We start from the raw sequence: 14,603 nt of genomic DNA, 5'->3' as shown, positions 1-14,603 counted from the left end.
ATAAAGTTGTGGCAGGATCAACTTAGATTGACGTCATGGGATTTGAAGGACCACAAGTGGATAGTTACGTCCATACTCATTATAGTTGAAATTTTTGACAATTGAAGACAACCTATTCGACAAAATTTCTAATCAGCGCAATGTTTTTGGAGTGGGATTTCAGGGGAAAAAACAAAAAGGATAGAACAAAGGGAAAAGGGCGAGTGTTGTTGTATGCTGCATTAACCTAGGCCAGACATTTTGGCAACCAAAAAAAGTGTTTCATTGCATAACGTGATCCTTTCTCTATTCCTATAATTATGTGGCAATGAACCATGCTCCTCTTCTGCCAATGCAACAAATTAATCACGACCTTGTTGTGTTTACAGGACTGTCTGGTTTGGTGCAGTGGTTGAGAAATGGAATGTCGTCTAGCCACTCTGCTTCGTCATTTCAATTTCATTAAATTCATCTGAATGTCTTTTCACTTTAATTCTGTATTTTTAATTCTACCTTTTAAACATATCATTACGTTATATATTTTTTATAAATTATAATTTATTATAATTATCTTATCACAATTTGAGTTTAACAAAATTACCTCTTTGTAAAAATTATTTAAACTTTTTTATAGCTAAGCGCGAATTTGAGGCATTTGATTTTTGACTTTTTTTTTCTTTGTTTATAGATGGAACGGCGACAGGTCATATATTAAATGTTTGGACACCTCAGTCAACTCACTTACCTTTCGGACACTACTCATGATTCTAATATGTATGACATGTTTTACAAATTTTCTTTTTCATAATTGTGACATATATTCCTATGCTTTTTTTTACTATTTGTTTTATATTTTTTAACCAATAATTAATTTCTAGTGTTACGATCTTCAGCTGGTTAAATTAATATTATTGGAATCAATAATTATATTTCAAAATATTGTTCATTATAAAGTTTGAAACTTCATCATAATTATGGCTTTAAAATACTTTTTAAGGATTAAAAGAGAAAAATATATTTAAATTATTTTTGACATGGATTTTTAAGCAATTTAAAACTATTATACGTATTTCAACTTCTAAATTATATGAGACTATTGAATATACCGAAACAAGTCTTCCAAAAAAAGACTAAAGAGAATAGAGATTCAACGTTGGAACCACTTTCTATTTCCTTAGTTCAAGGCTAATGGAATAGTAGTTTCGTTGTATGTAGAATTTCGTTTTCATCCTTAACCTTAAAATGTATTTAAATTATCTTTAGTCTCAATCTTTAAATGATGTAAGTTTACTAATTATGCGGGAACAAATTATAATCAATCTTTAACAAAAACGAAAGTTTATATTTAGAATCACTTTTTCATTTTTTATAGTTGAAGTTGAGAAAAAGAAATTGAATTTAAAATCTTATCTTCTTTTATACTATAATCTCAAGTTTATTGAAATAATATTATTATAATCAATTACTATATTTAAATTTCACTTTAAAATTAAGAATTTTATCACCATTTTATTATTAAAAACATATAAAAAATTGAAAAAATAATTTAAATTATCTCAACTCTAAGTAATGAATGACTATTAGTTATACCAGATTATATAATATTTTACTTTTACTCAAAAGAAATTCATTACTTTACATAAAATCAAATCCAACCAACACTTACAACTTATTTAATGATTAAGCTATAATAACATTAAATATGGTATAAATTAAATATGTTATAAAGATAGATAACGAGAGTCTTCAATATTTAACTTGTATCGTAATAAATAATATGGTGGCGTGGCGTATATAATAATAAATACTTGATAATATTATATTGACTGATAATTATTACTGTATCATTTTGTAATTTATTATTATTATTTTTAATTACTTTAATGTTGTGTAGTAAATCTAAATAATATATTCAATTTGTATATTATTATTATTATTATTATTATTAATACAATAAAAATGAGTAAAAAGTTTAATATAATTGTAACTATATAAAAATTATAAATAAAGAATCTTCTTTTATTTTTTAAAATTTTTTAAATTGATCAATAATTAAATTAAAATTAAAATTTTTAATTTTTTTTATTGTAAGTAATTATACTGTTTGCAAAAAATTCCATTTCTATTCTATTTTGTATTTTAGTTTTGTCACTCTTCATTAAAAAAATGTGTAAATATAAGAATAAGAAGAATTAAAATAAGATGAGTTAAAGTATTGATAAAACAAAATATAATTATTGTAATTAACATTCTATTTTAATAGTATTTAATTACTGTTGAAATTTATCACACATTTATTAACAAGAAACATTTAACTTAAAAAATACACACGATACTATTAAAGTTATCCTAGTATAACTATAACACCAAAATATATATACAAAGATATTTTGATACTAAGAGTTACATTATAATGAAGCCAAAAGTATAATGGAGTTTTACAAAAGGACTATTATATATAAAACTAAACATACTATCATATGTTTATACACCCTTATCATCTAATACTTAATCAACAAAGACATCTTCTTCTAAAAGAGAAGACAAACACACAAACAAATAAAGATAAAAAGGTAAGCCAATTTACCAAAAAGAGTGATCATACAACAGAAAACAAAGATATTAATATATATACAATTTATATCAACCAATCCTAACTTATACAATGTAAACACCATTAAACTTAAAATTAAAAAAAAAGTATGAAAAAGCATTTACCTAGATAAACATGATGTCTAAGAAGAGAATGAATATGAAGAGAAGTTAGATCAAGTGATTCAATTGCAACTTGGTTCACCTGATTTCTACCATGAAACAATTGATGTCATCTTATTCTCCTTTTAATTATTTTGTTGAAAATCAAACTCACAATCTTAATTATATTATTAATTTTGAACTGAGTTTTTACCACTAAATTAAAAGTTATATGTGATAGTTAAGATACAATTATGAACCACCAAAACATTACAATTTGATTGTATCTTAACCCATTTGACTTTTTGTTAAGAGACAATGAATATCACTTGCAAAAGAAGAAGAATATTTACCTAATAATAATCATAAAAGGAAATTCAATATTATTACTATAGAATTGACAAGAAATAAAAAATAAATGTTTAAAAGAACAAGGTTGAGTTTAACGAAGGAATGGTTGATAATGATAATAATTGCAAGTAAAGTAAAATAAAAAAAATAGTATGAAAAAGAAGATAATACAATCCAAGTAGATTTTTTAAATAAATAGATAAAATTTCGGTCAATATTTAGTTATCTTCGTTCTAAAACTGAAGGACATAATATTAATTAGTTTTATGTTGTTATGAGATTCTTGTGACTATTTTCTGGTGCTAAAAGAATTTGAGAAATTTTTCCTATAAATGGACACTTAAGGAAAATAGACATCAAAATACTGTGAGGGTTATTCCCTATACCACCCCATATTGCTTCCTGTATTATCATATTTTAAAAAAATTCTAAAACTATCCTTTTATATTTTAAAAAAATTCTAAAACTATCCTTTTATATTTTAAAAAATTCTACACTTCATCTTCTTTTCTTCAACGGATGTCGATATCCGTTAACGAAAACGAATGTAGCCACATCCATTCAAAGTTTATGTTCTTTTTATTTCTTTTTAATTTTTAGTTTATTAATTTATTGTATTTTAAATTAATATATAAATCTTATTTATTTTTTTAAAATTTATTACGTAATTATATATAAATTTATTTTATTTTATTTAATAAAATAATTATTATTAATTTAATTTAATTATATTATTTTTTAATTAATTATGTTAAACAGATATATCACCTCCGTTCAAGTTTTTTTTTTTAATTTTTAGTTTATTAAAATATTATATTTTAAATTAATTTATAGAGTATTTAAATTTTTTTTGTTTTTTATAATATATTACGTAATTATATATAAATTAATTTTATTTTATTTGATGAAATAATTATTATTAATTTAATTAAATTGAATTTTGTTTTACTTTAATTACGTATTATTTATTATTTAGTTGATTATTTAAATGTTTTTATTTGATTAGTTAAACGGATATGCCATATCCGTTTAAGATTTTTTTTTAGTTTATAAATTTATTATATTTTAAATTAATTTATAGAGTATTAATTTTTTTGTTTTTTTATATATAGAAATAAAAAATATTATTAAAACAAAATCTAAAATAAAAACAATAAACTAAAATAACAAAAAAAATTAAAAGATGTAATCTTCTACCAATGTGAAAATTCGTTCACGGATATCAACATCTGTTGAAGATGAAACGAATGTTGATATCCATTTTATTGGAAGGAAAAATTAAGTATGGGGTGGTGCAGGGAGCATTTGGTGATAGTGGAGGGAGCAACACTCAAATACTTCACCCTTAAATCCACTTTCTTAGTTTAATCCAGTCCTAACCAGAACAAAAACTAAATTTCAAATTTGAAAATTAAACTAGGTGTAAGTATTAAGAAAAATAGAAATGTTGCAAATATATGCTCAAATACCCACAATTTTAATTAGAATAAGTTAGTTTTTTTTTTCTTTCAAATTTTGGATATTGATCGCAAAAGGTAATGATATGATCTTATCATTTAGATTTATGAAATTATTAATTTAAATTTAAGATTAAGGTAATGTTAGTAGGTGAATTTTTTTTTTTTTGTCTAACATTAGTATGGGTCCTTCACATAATGAAAATAGATAAATTTAAGCTAAATTATAAGTATGGAAAGAAAGATTGGGTTGAGTAGACCAAGTCATGAAAAATAACATCTTTTACTCTATGCAAGTGTTATCAACATCCTTAACTCTTAAAACTAACAAAATGATCATGTACAAGTTTATCATATCCGTGAAAAAATTTTGAAGAGAACACCTAGTGACTCGATAGGACATTTTGGATATTTTGAATGGTTTCCTTGTGAAGGTACATATCAAACAAGTTATCTCCAAAACGTACATTAGAATGAGCTTTTAAGAGCAATCCATCACCGTTGAAATCGATGATACCTCAGACCAAATAAGATTAACTTATTATCATAGCTTCAGCTCCGCAAGCAATGCATTCCTTACCTCTATGTAAAAAAGAAAATGTCAAATTAAGGGATAAAATGTTTTATGATTGAAAATTATAAATTTATATAATCATTATTGAATGTTCTATACAAAAACATAGAAAGCTTTTAACTAGAAAGTAGTATGAAAAAAACTCATGGCAGGCTTTAATTAGGAAGTATAGACTTCTCTATACTTAAAAACACCACCAGGTACTTGTCATAGGCAAGCAATTAAATCCAATTTAAGTTTTCTTTATAATTTTCTTCTCTTGTTCTAACAACGTCGTCTCTAAATCAAATTGCAGACTCTAGAGAATACTTCAAAATGTGAAAGTCGAAATATTTGAAAGAAAAGGTTTATAGAAACTAATTGTTCACTAGTTACTATGCATTCTTTTATGCACAGGGGTAGTTCTCAGTTATTAGGTAAGCACATTGTACAAAAGAAATCTGTAACTTGGAATTTTAAATCCTGATAAACTCTTTACAATCAAGCAGCAATTGAAGTTAGAAACATAAAAAAGGGATGAGATTGTTTTTAGAAGGTTGAAAAAAAGAATGTCCTATGTTTAAATGGAGCCAAAGGAGAAATTTTACATTGGCCAAATCAAACTTCCTATAAAATAATTTGCTTTGACAATCAAGCTTACAAAATATTCTTCATACTAGTTGTCCAACCAAAAGATTTCCTTTTTGTGCTCCGGGGGGCAAAATTGAGCCCAAACATCTCCTTGAAAGCCTGATCTGGCTCTACTGAACCAACCAGCTTTGCAACAATGGTGGCACTCTCTCTAATGTGGTCTATGTCATCTGTTCTTGACCACAAGCGATGGGACAGCTGCAACCTTCTATGCTTTGAACTTAGACTAATTCCCCATTTAATATACAAGTTTTCTCTTTCAGATTTTGACAGCTTCTTCTCCATTTGTTTGCTCAACATCTGTCTCTCAGTTCTCAGATACCTCTGGCTGTTTGCAAAAGAAAGGCATTGTAGGTTTTGCAATTACAAAAAACGAGAAACTTGTTTAAATACAAATTGATAAATCTTTTTAAAGAAGATTAATGCTTGAAGTCTTACCTTGTTTCAGCGTTAAGGATATATCCGTCTTCCACAGTCTGATTCCCTTTGGCAAAAGTTTGCTTGAGATAGAACAACCTTCTTAGCTCTACTTCCATATAGATAGAATCTGATGGGTCTCCTTTGAATAGAAGGAAAAAGTAAGTCCTGTGAACCAATGAAACATGACAAGCATGCCAGAGTCCAATTATCTCTTTCTGCAGCCGCTTAAATTCTGAAGACCATTCTAACTGTTTTTCTTCCTCAGATTGCAATGGGTCCAAACCAACATCTTTGAACTTCTTTATAGCATTATCCGACTGCAAATCAGTCGCTGGAACCTGCCATGCAAAGTAACTCCGAATCACTGGTTGAATTTTCATTATAAAAAGGGTTTTATATAGGCATGCTACTTCCATCACTTGCATGGCTAACCAAAATACAAAACTGAATCCGTATAGTAGATTAGAAGCATTTATAGTTGGATCAAAGGAAGACACAAAAAGGAAAATTAAGGAAGAAATATGAACAACTAGATGCATACCTCGGGGTTCGCTTGCAGATTTGAACTTTCAAGATCATCTTTTTCCTTTTCTCCCGGTGGTAATGAATTATCGTCACACCTTTCGTTATCAATGTAGGTTTTCGTATTCTGTATATCTACAGTACTTTCCAGGGAATTCTCGTGATCATCCCATGATAACCTCTCAGCATTTGCATTATAATTGAGTGTCGAAGTCTTCTTCTGAGGGCCCTCCGGTGTTCCATTGAAGTCTTTTTCGATTCCTATTGGGGTTGTATTCTGAATCATTTCTTCTTGGTCAAACCAATCTGAAGATGTATCTCTCATTAGAGTCGCTTTACAACTTCTACTTCTGGTTAATTTCACGGTTTTAGAACTAGATGCACCACTTTGTGTCAGCGATCGAGATATTTTCTGTGGAGAGGGAAGAACAAAACGTTCTTCTAAGCTGTTTATTTCTTTGTTGTCCTTTAGACCAGCTGACCACAAATCTGGATTTTCTTTGTCTCTGTTATCAACTTCGGTTAATCCTGAGACGGTTGGAGATGATGCAACAGACTCTGTGAATAAAATTTTACTTATATCTGCTGAATTTGAATGTTGATGGGTGTTTGTAATTATGTCTTCTGACCCAATGCACCTAACTTCCCTGCAACGTTCCTCTAAATTATCTTCGTGCTGTTCAACACTTTTCTGATCCAAATCATTCCTTGCATCATCAAAACTTTCAACAGAAAGCGCAGGAGAAGAAATCCTGACGGGAAGACTCTTTTCCAAATCAGGGAGTTGGAAATAGTTCTCATCAGAACTAATGCTATGTCCATCTGAATATTGAGATGCATCAAAAGATCTGATACTCTCAATGCAGTCAAAACTTAACGAATTTGGTAGCTCGGCAGTTCGATTTTCAAAGTCAAATGAATTTCGCACACGTAATTTGGGATACTGATGACCCAAACTGTCCTGGATATTGGGTTTGAACATAAAATAAATTAAAAAAGAATGACAATTACTACTTTTAATGCTTTAGTGTAGGCAAATACAGTACTCATACCAATTCACTCGAGGACCTATCATCTCCAACCACTTGAATCATATCCTTAATTTGAGATTGAGCAAGGTCCCGCTGCATCTTCAGATCCATTACCTCTCTCTTTAACTGCAAGAACAGAGGAACAGCAAGATTCATATTTACAACTTAAAAGGGAACTTAAAAGTGAAACACAAGCTCAGACTTAAGGAAAATATAGTGCCCTCATTCCCCATATATTCTAAAACTCATCTGCTGATTGGGCGTAAATGATCAGTAACTACACATAATAGTGGAAAACATTTCAAGTTATCTCACCAAAATGCATTTTTTCATACATAAAAAGACCAACTGAAACTAGCTGTTCTGTGAGCATTTCAGGGGCCCTTGTTGTCTAATAAAAGCTTTACAACAGGGAAGGTGTGGAATAAACCCTGAGCTGCAGAACATTACAGGACTAGTAACAAATAGTTTAAATTAAACAACAATCTGGAAAGAACCTACTACCTTATAAACAGCGCAATCTACTTTTACCTTTTAAGGAAATGCACTTACATGATGTAACATTATGGTGAACATATTTCATTAGCGTAATAAATTCTACTTTGACAAACATAACGAATCTTTGTTATGAGAATGTTGATCCTTACCATCTCAATTAGGAGATCTTTTTCCTTCAGCAATGCTGACGTATCAGGTTTCGTTGGCCTTAAGATTTTCAACTCACTTTCCAGTCTAGCCAACTCTTTTTGCAGTTGCTTGACCAACAACTTATCAGACATCACTACGTTGACTTTTGCATTGGTTGTCACTTCTTTAGCACAACTAGCAAATAAAAGGGTGTTTCTGGTTTGTTCAACATGGCTCCTTGCAGGGCTCATGGTGCAGATGATTGCAGTTTTAGCATTGCCTGCTAACGAGGACTGCAGTATGCGGGTTAGCTTTGAATCTCTGAAAGGAATATGTCCATTTCTCCCCTTGCTGCCGTCAAATTAATTGTTTTTAGGGTAAGTCAGTGTTTCTCAAAAATGAGTATAAAAGATTCTTAATATATCCAAATATTGATTATATTGACGCATTCGGTAAGTTCATGAAAAAAAAAAGTCCGAAAAAGTTTTATCTCTTCATAATCCCTAAAGTGATAATTGTAACAGAATCAGATGGCCAGATTATTGCATAATAATAATGTAAATTAACGATTAAGTAGTGCGCTATAACTTTGGGCATTAAATGGTAAATATTTGGGTTTCTTTCATTGGTTGTCAATATTTACTATCTATAATCTTTTTGTACCACAGGTAGAGTATATCTTTAAAAACAGAAAAAACTGACCCGTTAATCTATATGAAAATGCATAAAAGTGAACAGTGAAATGACAGATGATGGAGAAAAAAGAGAAAGGCGACAGAAAAACATTATGGTGGTTTCCTTTTTTGTGTTAGTATAGTTTTGCAGGTCCTGCCGTTAGAAAGATCGGTAAAAAATAATTACCATAAATTTGAATTTTGAAGAGGGGTTAAGAAATCACCATATTCCATAATAAGAAAAGTAACCTCATATAGCGAAAAAACTATATGTTTATAAAAATGAACATTCTTCCAACTTCTTTAAATCCAACAAGTATCTCTGCTATTTCAAACTTGCTCAAAGGTCGGCTGCTTGTGGGGTAAAGTGCTGGATACGGCTAAAAGTATGTGGAGACAGTATGCATTTAGTTGAGTAAAATAAATATTGAATGCAAACTTCATAAGCTAACCTCAGTTTGCGGATGACAGTTCCTAGAGTTAGTAAACTACGATTTATGTGGCAACCCTCTTTCAACCTAGTACCAGCTGAATTAGTTTGGGATGCGCGTTCACTCCCAGCAAGATCGACGAAATTCTGTACCCGGGGAAAAGATTTTTAGTTTCAATTACTGTTCTTCAACATAAAAAAAGTAATTTTTCTATATTTTTCTGTAATCTGAGTGAATCAGTCATACCACGGAAGCGGCAAGGGAGCTCCCATTTCCCATAAATTCACTTGCAGAACTTTCAACTGTCTGAAGAATCATTAGTTAAGGAATCTTAGGAATGAAGATCTATAAACTTCTCTTCCCTTGGACAAAAAGATGAACATACGTACCAGTCTAAGAATCTGATGAGATCTGGAGCTCACTTCATTCAGTGCTGTCTCCCCTATTTGCCTTTGAGCTGAAATATCCAATCAATTTTATGATAACTTAGCAGTCAGCTCTGGCTGGGCAAAAACTCAATTTGTAATGAGAAATTAAACAACAAAAAAATCGATAGAGAGCAAACCTCCTTAGTCCTTACCTTCACAGAAAAAAATTAGTTCTTGAAAATGGTTCCAGTTCCTTACAGCTTCCTCCGTGAGTCTCTCAACAACTGTCCCTTTCTGTTTAACTTACAAACTGTTAGTACAATATAGAAGCACCAGCTTTTTTAAAAATCTGATAAAGATATTTACCTCTGGATCATCAAGAAGTCTAAGAGGTGTACTGTCAACGCTTAGGAGATCCCTGACAGATTCATTATAGATCTCCAATGCCGAAAACTTCAACACAAAATCCCTTTCCGTGTGCTGTGAAAGATAAAAATGCAATCAATATAGGGTTTTGACAATGAAAAGGTAATGCAGTGATTAATCGATGAGTTCATATTTCATTTACCTTTTCAATGTAGTTGAAAATATCTGCTACAGCGTACTCTGTTATACCACTCATGGTGTATGTTTTTCCGCTGCTTGTTTGTCCATATGCAAAAATGCTTGCTGATCAAATAGTTAATCAAAGACCAAATAAGCCAAAATAGAAATTCCAAGGAAGTTTATTCTTATGAAGGAAGAAAGGCGATAAAGGGAAAACAAACTCACAGTTGATGCCACCGAGAACTGAAAGAGCAACTTCCTTAGCTGCTTCTTCATACACCTGCCTTGTGTTGCTGTCAACACTAAATACTCGATCTGCAGCAAAAAATAAAAATAAAAAATCAACGTGGATGAAGAGAGGGAGTCAAAACAATGAACCGCCTTCTATTTCCATGAATAGAAACGACCAGATTTATGACATTTTAATATAACTTTGACTAAACAAAGATCCCAAAGAGCCTTTGATGTAAAACCCCGAAAAATTTCATCAACTTGCGTCACCAACATCAATTATGATGAATTCCAACCACATTCTCCAAGTTAACTCATTTGGCCTTATCGTATAAATGAAAACCATTCAAAACACCCAACAATTTCACAACGCAGGTAGCTTTGTATGAAGCAAATTAAATTAAGCCAGTGCTTCCTCTAACTTATTTTTCAATCAAAAATGTTTTCAGCCCAAAGCATTCTGCATCTCGATTATAAGCATTTCATACATAAACCTAACATCAGCAAATCTACGCATGGATTCGTAAGTTTAGCCTCTTCGTACCAAATGTATAAGCTGTTGGATACAGGGACCTTTCTGTAGCTGAAAGGTTGCTCCTGTACATGATGGCTGTGCCATTAATGCATTCCCATTCAGACAGATCATTTCTTGAGAGCTCCTTTTCATTCAAAGGTCTCACACGAACAGACACAAGAATCCTCTCCTCACTGCCTGCTGAGCCTTGCATTGCCTCCTCTGCAATGGAACCCATTTCCTCTACTTTCTCTCTAAAACTTCAATGCCCCCAGTTTGACAACGAGGACATGTCCCGAATTCAAAGTACCCCAAAAGACCACTTCGACGTTCAGTTATTTTATTACTTTTTTAGTTGTTTTCTGAATCTTGTTTTGTACTATTGCTGGGATGGTATGGAACACAAGGGCCACCAAAGCTTTCAACCCCCAATCATTATCTGCAGCTACAAAATAATCAAAGGTTACAACTCCATAAACAAGAAATAAAAATAAAAAGAATGATTTTGTTCTACGCAGTTTCAAATATAAAATTTTCCAGAGAGGGGCCAAAAGTAATATTGACCAGCGTATGCTCCCATAATTTTACACAAAAAATACGGTGCTCTACGTATTCTAATGGAAAAATTGGAGTTTTCTGGGATGTTCCCCAAGACACAGAACAGACTGTCAAATTCTCCCTCACATGGAACATTGAACTTTTAGAATTAGTTTTAGAGAGTTACCAACGGCGACAAAGACTGGGGAGTCAAGTTTTGCAGGAAATTCTTCACCAACTTGGTGCGCTGAGAAATATAGGAATAAAATATCCGAAATGGTATTGCCAGAAGAAAAGAAAATTTTGAATGGACGTAATTATCTTACTAAACTTCCCAGTTATTTCTCTTGTGTAGAATTGTCTTCTTGTTCTCCTAAATGTAGCATGTAAAAGATAATCCAAACAAAAATGACATAAATTAGAAACGATTTTATATTAAAAATAAAACCATAATGAAAAGTGCCTCATAGCTGAACCGTTAATCAGACGCAAATTTTGCCGTGTTTAAGAAGAAACGGTTAAAATTGGAACTAGATGTCCCGAATTAATATCCGAGCTTCATTCGGATAATAAACATTAATCTATTGTTATGGATCAAACACAAGGAAATTCACATTTTCAGAACAAACAAAACTCTAGATAAAATATACAATAAATAAATAAAAATTATCACAAATACTAACAAATCAATAAAGACAACAATAATCTGAATGATGATAACATTCATAAGCCTTAAACAAACAACAACGGAGAAGGCTTTTAGCCTCGGTAGTGTGAAACAAATACAATGCAGAAATTGAAAGACGACTTCCGAAAAGGATCAATTGAAAAGCGAAACAAAATGAAAAAGAAAACGTGGAAGCATTTCTTCACCTGCGCAAACGCAATCTGAAATCGAACAGTAAGAGAAGAAGGTGACGAAAGGAAAATCGAAGTTGAGAATTGTTGAGCTGCAGCAAGATGCGTAGTTAAAGAAAAGAAAGGAAAACGGTGAAAGCATGAAAATGGTGAGAATGTGCTTTTGAAACAATGAGGAGAAGATATAGCGTCTCCCTCTTAATTTGTTAGTTGCAGTTCACTCTACATTTTTCACCCTTTTTTTTCTTTCTTTCTTTTTTTTTTCAAACAAATTTAACGACCGCGCTATAAACAAACTCTCATCTCTCACACATCACAGTCGCAGGAAATTACCAACCTACCCACCACACTGTTCCACAGTACCCGATCCGTTCCTAACGCCTATAATTTCAGAATAACATCCCAACAAAACTAAGTTGTTAATATAAAGATTAAAACCTTCTATAATATATTACATTGTTTATTTTGCTGGAAATTGTAAATAACTTCTAATGACAACCGAAAAGGAAAAGTTGTATGCAATATTTAAATATATGAATGGCAATGAATGCAGATAATGCAGTGTGAATGAAGTGAAGGATTCAATTATGCTGGAAGAGAACATAAACAAATGGGTGAAACACATGCACGTGGTACCTTCTTTTTCCAACTTTTGCAGGCTCAGTCGTTGACGTGTGTGTATGAAAAAAGATAACCAGTATACTACGGCACTACATTTACCACCAATACAATTTGAACTTCAACGCTATGTTTTTCGTACAAAATCTTTTCGTGTTTTATTTTTACGTTCATTTTCAAACCCAAGAAAGGTACGAAAAAACTAATAATTGAATCAAAATTTGATACAACACATGCATTGGAGATTTCCTTACTCAAAAATTACCATATCAGATTTCCTTACTTAAAATTACCATATTCCTATCCAGTTCAATAGATATACTAGGAATAATCATCCAATAAAATTCATTAAATATTTTTCTTCTAAAATAGTCTAAATCTAAATTTATTGAAATAATATTCATCTACCATAACTAATATTAACAAAATTGCTATTATAATTATCATTTATGATTATGTTATTATTAAACTACTTTCTTATTATATTTGAGGATGTATTATTCTAAAGATAAACATAGGTTACTGTCCATATGAATTGTTGGAAGTTTCACATCGACTAGAGATAAGGCCAAATTATAATATATAAATGAAGTGCAAACCTCACCTTACAAGCTGGTTTTGTGGAGTTGAGTTAGACTTAAAAACTCACACTCTAACATGAATACTATAAATATAATAAGTATTTTTTAAATAATATTCACCTCATAATTACTTATACTTGTTATATTTTTATAAAACCACTTCATCCATTTCATACTTCAAAAATAAACAAAATCTCAAATATATAATAATTCAGTAAAAATATTTGGGATCGCATGACACCTCGTTCAAATTCCTATATTATCAATGCTTAGAAACCAAACTCCTGTGGTTTTAGGTTTTTGTCGTACGTGTTGATAATTACTTTGTCATACAATTTATATTGAGGAAACCAAAAGAAAACAGAGGAAGCTGTGATGTTATTTGGATGTTGAGTTTAGGGTACACATAGAAGGGGCTAAGATCCAAAAACTGCTCCATCATCGAACATTAGAAAAGAAACTCGTACATTGTTCCACTACGCCACTTAATACTTTCAAAATTACTTGTAGTTATATTTATTAGAAATATTATACAAATTATAATAACATTTTAAGAAAAATATTATACAAATTATAATAACATTTTAAGAAAAATATTACTACAAATAATAAATATAGAGAGAGAGAGATAGATATTCTACTATTTTTTATTTATATATGCTTTTAAACTTTATTATAATTTCCATCTTATTTAATCCAATTTCATCCCTATATTACTGAAGCACACATGAATACTTTCATCCCTGTCTTAATAGCTTACAGTAGTTATAGAAGTAATGGGTATTTATATCATGTTATGTTATGTTATGAATATGGTAGATAGTTATTATTAATGTTTCCATGCTACTCGGCTTCACCATAAATTCATGTTCCTAACATAGCTTATATTAATATAGCGTAATAATGTAATAATTATTTATTATACTACTTATGCACCTATGAATTTCGACTTTAATTCTC

General features: G+C 30.4%; 1 protein-coding gene across 3 annotated transcripts; it reads right to left on the bottom strand.

Annotated features, from left to right (window-relative positions):
* Positions 1-5,580: 5,580 nt before the first annotated feature.
* LOC108324384 (kinesin-like protein KIN-7F) lies at positions 5,581-12,722 on the bottom strand. 3 transcript variants are annotated; one of them, XM_017557333.2, is made up of 15 exons: positions 12,460-12,722; positions 11,774-11,959; positions 11,080-11,494; positions 10,530-10,619; positions 10,327-10,427; positions 10,125-10,238; positions 9,971-10,052; positions 9,780-9,847; positions 9,637-9,696; positions 9,412-9,536; positions 8,306-8,636; positions 7,680-7,784; positions 6,647-7,588; positions 6,124-6,443; positions 5,581-6,013 (listed from the first exon to the last, which is right to left on the bottom strand). In XM_017557333.2, exons 3-15 carry the CDS (start codon positions 11,285-11,287, stop codon positions 5,692-5,694), a joined length of 2,868 nt encoding a protein of 955 aa, XP_017412822.1. In that variant the 5' UTR covers positions 11,288-11,494; positions 11,774-11,959; positions 12,460-12,722; the 3' UTR covers positions 5,581-5,691. The 3 variants fall into 3 exon arrangements, with proteins under 3 accessions (XP_017412822.1, XP_052727777.1, XP_052727778.1); XM_052871817.1 differs by lacking the exon at positions 11,774-11,959; XM_052871818.1 differs by lacking the exon at positions 11,774-11,959 and having other exon boundaries at positions 11,080-11,488.
* Positions 12,723-14,603: the final 1,881 nt, after the last annotated feature.

The sequence above is a fragment of the Vigna angularis genome, chromosome 1 (assembly GCF_016808095.1).
Source record: "Vigna angularis cultivar LongXiaoDou No.4 chromosome 1, ASM1680809v1, whole genome shotgun sequence".
Classification (NCBI taxonomy): Eukaryota; Viridiplantae; Streptophyta; class Magnoliopsida; order Fabales; family Fabaceae; genus Vigna; species Vigna angularis.
This window is presented reverse-complemented; position numbering and strand designations above follow the sequence as displayed.

Coding starts and splice junctions, on each gene's coding strand:
- LOC108324384 (XM_017557333.2), bottom strand. CDS start 11,287: ATGGGTTCCATTGCAGAGGAGGCAATGCAAGGCTCAGCAGGCAGTGAG. Junction 8,637..9,411: donor ACTGTCATCCGCAAACTGAG/GTTAGCTTATGA, acceptor ATTTGACGGCAG/CAAGGGGAGAAATGGACATA. Junction 6,444..6,646: donor ATCTGCAAGCGAACCCCGAG/GTATGCATCTAG, acceptor TTTGCATGGCAG/GTTCCAGCGACTGATTTGCA.